At 48.5% G+C, this 6437-nt stretch overlaps 1 protein-coding gene across 1 annotated transcript; it reads right to left on the reverse strand.

Annotated features, from left to right (window-relative positions):
- Positions 1-759: 759 nt before the first annotated feature.
- On the reverse strand, positions 760-4628 carry TMEM213 (transmembrane protein 213). Its single transcript, XM_040062717.2, has 3 exons — positions 4383-4628; positions 2146-2199; positions 760-1652 (listed from the first exon to the last, which is right to left on the reverse strand). Exons 1-3 carry the CDS (start codon positions 4462-4464, stop codon positions 1483-1485), a joined length of 306 nt encoding a protein of 101 aa, XP_039918651.1. The 5' UTR covers positions 4465-4628; the 3' UTR covers positions 760-1482.
- Positions 4629-6437: the final 1809 nt, after the last annotated feature.

Below are 6437 nucleotides of genomic sequence, written 5' to 3' on the forward strand. Positions count from 1 at the left end.
GGACTTTGCTGTTTTGCTTGGTTGTCGGGGCTTTTGTGGAAAGAAGTTGAGTGTCTCCAACATTGAGATTTGTTGTTCAAAAATTACTTTTAATTGCTGTATATTGAAATGTTGAGAATTAAGCCTCTCCCTTTCAAAACTTTCTTTCCTGACATGAGCAGCTCTGTTCAGCATTTCACTCTGAAAGACATTTTGTCTTAAGTGATAGTAGTGGTAGGGAAGGATGTATTTTCTTTCCTCAGTGTCTGACTTGTCCCTGTTCCTCTTGATAGGGGCTAGTTGATAAGGGGCAACTGCCCATCACTTTAAAGTGGCCAAATTGTCCTGATCAAAGTGTTAATTGTGCCTGTATTAATTGGAAGAGTCTTAGACTGATTTCTGTCTCTTCTCACTCATGAAGTTACATACTGATGAGCTGATGGGAGAGTATTTCTAGCAGACAAGGATTTCCAATGGTGATTTTTAAATTTAAAAGTAACTTTTTATGTTTCATTTCGCTTGATCTCTAGCAGGTTTGCTAACCTTGTGTAGGTCTAGGTAAGCTTAATTCTGATTTATTCTTTTAATAACAGATAGAAATAAAACTGGTGCAACTGCATCAATCAGATTGACTGCAGTGAGGCAAACCTTCCTGCATGAATATGTCTTCCTAGAATCCTGATTCTAACAATTTGGGTTGAGTAATTCCTTGCCAATATAAGTTTTATCCATATAAACCAGTCAGTGAGAGTCTTTCAATCAGTAAAAATGTTTATTATCACCTCATATAAATAGGAATAATTTTGTGCATGAATTGGTTATGCTGGTTTAAACCTTCTTGTCACACTTCAGCTTGGCTTAGTTTCTCAGGCAGGTGAAAGCTGTACAAATACAACCAACACTGGATTCCTGCAGCACAGTTCACATCTAAATGGCTCTGGGAAAATTAGTTTTGCTTTCAAACCATCCCTAAGTTTCCATAAGAGTCTTTCCATGTATCAATTTATAGACTTTAAAATATTGCAGATTAGTGAGTGAGAAGGAAGAAGTAAAGTCAATGGATTACTGATGTAACCTGGCCTATAGCTTAGTACTGGCTCTGGTAATGTTGATGCTCCAGAAAATAGCTTTATTTGCTCACTTTCTGTGTCAAACCCAAAGGTCATGCAGCAGGTTGTCTCAAGGCCGTGTGCTATAGGCTGGTAACTGGTCCCTCAGCCTCTCCTCCTGCTGTTGTGCTCACAGCAAACACAAAGAGGGCTCAGGGAAAAGTAGGGTTTTTTGCACTGTAGCACATATGTGGTGGCTTGCAGGGACTTGGCACACCTTGGCTGGCAGCTCCAGCCTGCCAGAGAGGGTGAAGCTGCCCTGCTTAGATCTGCCTTTTTTTGGCTGAAGATGCTTCCCCTTTCTTTTTTATTTCTTAACAAGTGTTTGAAATGCTTTGTCAGTCTGCCTGCGCCTCACTGCTCCCCAGTGCTGCCGCTTGTTGGTTGCTCTGCTTCAGGCCCCCAAGTATTTGGGTTCATCAGGCCGGAGTTTCATGATCTTGTCCATGCAGAGCAGGATGAGGGTCAGAAACCAGAGGCTCCAGCCGACGGCCGCTGCGATCCACCCGTAGTCATCCATGCCCGAAGGGCAGCACGTGGCCGCTTGCCTGCAGAAGTTCACGTCTGGTGGAGGAGAAATGGAGTGTCATGGGAGGCCAAGTACACGAGAGGTTCCCGTTACTAAAGAAGGCAGGTGACTTCTGCTCCATCACTCTGCCTTGGCATCTTTCCCCTAAGCCTGGCTCTTAAACTGGGGGATGACTGGAGTAGTGGGGGGATCTCAGGTTGTTTGGGGCTGGCTGTTTGGGAAAGACCTGGTAGGGCAGGGGAAGGAGGTGCTCTTGGGAACCTGCGTAATGCCTACAGGCAAGCAGTCTAGCAGGGAGCTTTAGGACACAAGTTAGCTATCAATTAGTCTGTTCAAAGCTATGAGTCTGTCTCAATGTCACCTAAGATATCATACCATGACAGTGGAGGAGTCTTAGAAATGCATCCTAGAGGTTCACCCATAATGGAAGCCTTGGAAAGAGATAAATCCCTTTCCAGGACAGCCTCTCAGTCACTGTAGACTCAGCACCTAACTTTAAGAGGTAGTTAATGGTTTATGAAGACTTACTAAGACATGGTGGTTCATACTCAGTTGTTGAAACATTGGAGATGTCTTCAGCTGCTGCCAGAAGGAAAGCACAGGAGAAAAGGTAAATTGGATTAGGAAAGCGATGTTTGTCATCAAGCAGGAAAATCTAAAAGCCATTGACCATGTAGAGGTCTGTAGGATGGAAACAACTTGAAGAAAGTAAGTTTCTGCTCCTAAACATTGCTGCATTAGGATATGCTTCCTTATCCCACCACTTTTAACATCGGCTCCAGTGACTTGCTCTAGCAGCATCCCTCAGGAGCAGGTGAAGCACTGCACCTGCCTGAGCCATTCTCTCAGGGCTCAAATGAACCACTGTCCTTGCCCAGGCTCCAGAGGCAAACGAGCAAGCACGGAAATGGTCAACACCATTCAGTGGCATGGAGAGATCCAGGGCCATCAGGCTGTACCTCTGCCTTCTTTTGCCCTTAGAAAAATCCCAGGGTGCACAGGAGTCTGGCAGAGCTGAGGGCTGAGCCCACCTTAGCAGATCCTCAGCAGGCTCTCCACCAAGGCCACTGTTAGGAGCTTTGGCTTTGCTGCACGTCAGAGCATCTGAAAGTGCTCTGTCTGGACTCTGGTTCATACCAGCATGGTAACCAGCTCAGGATGGAAAATACAACATCCAGAAATAAGTAATGAGGGAGAGGCCTGGAGCTTTGATGAAGGTTTTTGCCTCTTTATCCTGCTTCCTACCCAGAATCAGCACGCACACACACACACTCCGACACAACTCTGTGGCTGGTGTACCACTCTCCAAATCTGCACTTGGTGTCACAGACCAAACCTTCCTTAGTCCTCCTAATACTGCCTTGCCCCTCAGCTTCAGCCTGCTCCCTGCAGCTCTGTGGGATCAAACCAGGACAGCTGCAGGATGCCTGCAGGGGTAAAAGCACAAGCTGCAGTGGTGCCTGTGCATCAGCACCTGTCTGTCCCCTGCTGCAGAAGGAAGGGAGTCAGAGAAACACATCTTCCTGTGCTGCCATGAGCAGCACAGTTCAAGTTCAGCTGGGGAGAGTATCTCCTGCACACATAGATGAAAACTGGCCTGGCAAGGCTCCAGTAGTGAGGACTCCTGCTGCATGGAGATCTAATGTGTTGGTCCACAGACCAGGCAGAAGCTATGAGAGAACTATTTCCAGTCAAGCCATCACTCTGAGCTGGTAATTTGGAATGTAATAGAGAAAATCAGGTCCAGCTTGATTTCACCAAAAACTCAAAAATAATAGCTCAGGTTTAGTTTCAGCTGAGGAAAACAAAACAGTATGAGACGTTTGACCAAAGATTTGCTTTGGGTTTGGTGTTTTCCAAGTAACAGCAAGTAAACTGAGGTTGTCCTGTGGGACGTGTTCCCTTTGGGGTCACCTGCTGTTGCCTGGCTCTGTGTTTTGAGCTGACCCACCATCCCTACGGCTTCTGCCATGGTCAGAGTGGGCCCCTGGGCAAGCTGCTTCAGGGAAGGGTCTGAGTATTCTCCATTCTGACTCTCAGAGGATTTGCAGAACGACCTTGCCCAAGCCCATAATTTGTTTTCTCAGTTAATAAGTACCTCACAGAAGCACTGGGAAGAATCATTAAAACCTGTGTATGACCTGTGGAAGGAAGTACTGCAGAACGCCGAGTGCTGGTTTGTGTTTATAGATCTTGCAGCCCAAAGAACAGGCTGTCAAAGCCAGCCCTCTTTAAACAGATGGCAGGTCTCATCTGGTGCTGATATACAAACGCAGGCAGTAGCCTGGTGGGAAAGGAGCAGCTCACAGGTTTCATTTACATTTTGGTTTCAGGCAACTTCTACAATTAAGGTGGCACCAAAGCCACGTTTTCTGCAAAAAGCTTGTCATGAAAGCTAAATCAGAGTACAGTGATCCTAATGGGTGGTGTTGCAGGTGGTCCTTTGCCTCAGCAAGCAGGAGAAGGTCAAGTAACTGTGGCTCCTGTCTCCCTGCCATCGGGTGGAATGGCAACTCAGCCACATTTACACTGGCTCTGTAAATAGATGGCAAAAGAACATCGCTTTACAATGATGCTGTGATCAGTCATGTCCAGTAAATCTCATTAATTAATTCCAGCTCTTGATACATTTTAGGTGAAGCAAGGGAGTGCCCCCTCATTTTTAAAGAACAAATTGCTGTCACTGGGCAACATATGCAGGTACTGAGAGGAGCTGGGGAAAAGCGCAGGGTATCAGAACTGGAGCATAAGAGAAAAAAAAATACCTGCTGAGCAGGAATCCCAGAGGGCAGCGGCGAGGAAGAGCACAGCGAGGGCTGCCCGGGGCTCCCAGGAGAAGTGCTTCATGCCGAGGGTCCCGCTCCCCCCCGAGTGTCCGCACAGAGCAGGTCGCTGGCGCTGGCAGATGTGGTGCAGCAAATCCTCGACGAGCTCAGGGAGCCGCTGTGCTGGGCAGAGGGTGGAGCAAGGGAGCTTCCTGCTGCCAGGACACCGTGAACTTTCCTGCCACAGCCAGGTGAGGAAAGGGAAGGGCTCTGACCAAAACAGCTTCGGTGGGAGGTGGATACCGGGAGGTGGCCCCTGAAGGTTCCTCCCCAGGATATGCTGCAGCTGGAAGGAGGGAAGGGCTCCAGACCTTCCCAACAGGGTCGCAGCAGCTTCTGTCTTTCGAGTCTCTTTTTGGTCCTGTCAAGATGGTTTAATAGAGCCAGAAAGGAGTAGAGGATTAGAGCAGAGACTTTGTCTCCCAGTTTGGCTGGTTTTTTTGCATGTTCACTGGCCTGACCTCTGCAGTGATTATTTGGAATAGCTGTGTGGAATACCAAAAAACAGCAGCTTTAGGTCTGCTGCTGTTCTTTCCCTGTGAGCACAGCTCTCTCTCTGCCTGCATCACCCTCTGCAAAGTGATGCTGGAAAAGCTGTTCTTTCTCCTCCGGTGATTATTGCACCTCCTCCTTGAGATGTGCAAAGCCAGGAGCTGAGCCTTCCTGCAAGCATAGCTCTGTCTGCAGACCAGGAGGGTTGACAGAAAAACAATGCATGCTGGAGAGCAGGAATTTTTCTGCAATCCTGGCTGGAAAAGCCACACTGTTGAAGTGCATGCGGTGTTGTCCTGGTCTGATGAGCAGCACACATTGCTGTTCTTCCCCAGGCTGTTGGCGGTGCTTGCGCCTATCTTTGACACGATGATGTTCTTGTTACAGAACACATCAGGCATCAAATCAGGCAGGAAGGCACAGGGAGAGGTGAGCTCTGCAGGGAGCAGCTTGCTGGCACTCTTTGCAGTGGTCACTCACGGCTTTGGGTGCTCATGTTAGAAGGGGGCCCCTGTCCGAGGACTTGCTGTGGATTTGCAGACATCTTAGGGGAGGCATGGGGCAAGGCATGTGGGGGAGCAGTCTTTGGAGGTTGGAGAGCATTTAAGAGTTTTTTTCTCTTCCTTCCACACAGCTGAAACCCACAGGGAAGGACATAACAGGCTTCCCACACGAATGGCACACACCAGGGTACAGCTCTGCAAAGCTGTGAGGTTGATTTGGTCTCCCTTCATTGAAGAAAAGCCTTGACAGCAAGACCCACATAGGCTTAGCCCTGCCACGTTTCTGTGGAGTGAACCCACTTGTCCTCGCCACCAAAAATGCTCTTCTCCCACCCAGCTGTGAATGTTTCCATGATGCATCAGGAAAAGTCTGCCAGAGCTTCCCCCAGACAGAGGGCACACCGAGCCCCAGGTGAAGGCAGGTCAGCTGAGACGGGCGTGTTTACCCACTTTGTCTCCCTGTTTTCATGTCAACACGCCGCCAGTGCTGGCAGAGTTGGGGCTGTGCTGGCTGCTCAGTGACAGCCACCTCCTGCTACTGCTGGGATGCACAGCCCTGTCCTTCTGTCCTTCAGATGACACCTGAGGTGTGGCACGAGGTGAGCCGTGCTCCCCTGGCAGCAGGGCCGGGGTTGTGACCCCAGCAGCCGCTGCTCTTGGCCCCGGTGAACAAGAGTCACAGCAGGAGAGATGTAAAATGCTCAGAGCTGCTTGAAATTCACCTCTGAGATAATCTTCATCTCTGCCTCATTTCAATGTCTCGGTCCTTTTGTGGAGGTTGCCTTTGATTTGTGCATTTTTCTGAGCTACATGTTGCATTAAAACTAAACCTCAACACTTTGAGTGGGAGAGGCCCTCTGCTGTCTGCCAGATTCGCCTTTCTCTTCTGAATTTCTCACCTTCTATTCCCACTGGAAATTGACCTGGCAATTAATTTTGCAAAAGTAAATGAATTCAGAAGTGTTCTGTGCAGCACAAAATGCTTGAGGGAAAACAAAAA

Source organism: Hirundo rustica, chromosome 4 (genome assembly GCF_015227805.2).
Source record: "Hirundo rustica isolate bHirRus1 chromosome 4, bHirRus1.pri.v3, whole genome shotgun sequence".
NCBI classification, from domain to species: Eukaryota; Metazoa; Chordata; class Aves; order Passeriformes; family Hirundinidae; genus Hirundo; species Hirundo rustica.

Excerpts from the sequence above, each read along its gene's own strand:
- TMEM213 (XM_040062717.2), bottom strand. The coding sequence starts at position 4,464 with ATGAAGCACTTCTCCTGGGAGCCCCGGGCAGCCCTCGCTGTGCTCTTC. Across the intron at positions 2,200-4,382 it reads CTGGGATTCCTGCTCAGCAG|CAGCTGAAGACATCTCCAAT; the intron begins GTATTTTTTTTT and ends TCCTTCTGGCAG. Across the intron at positions 1,653-2,145 it reads GTATGAACCACCATGTCTTA|ACGTGAACTTCTGCAGGCAA; the intron begins GTAAGTCTTCAT and ends CTCCTCCACCAG.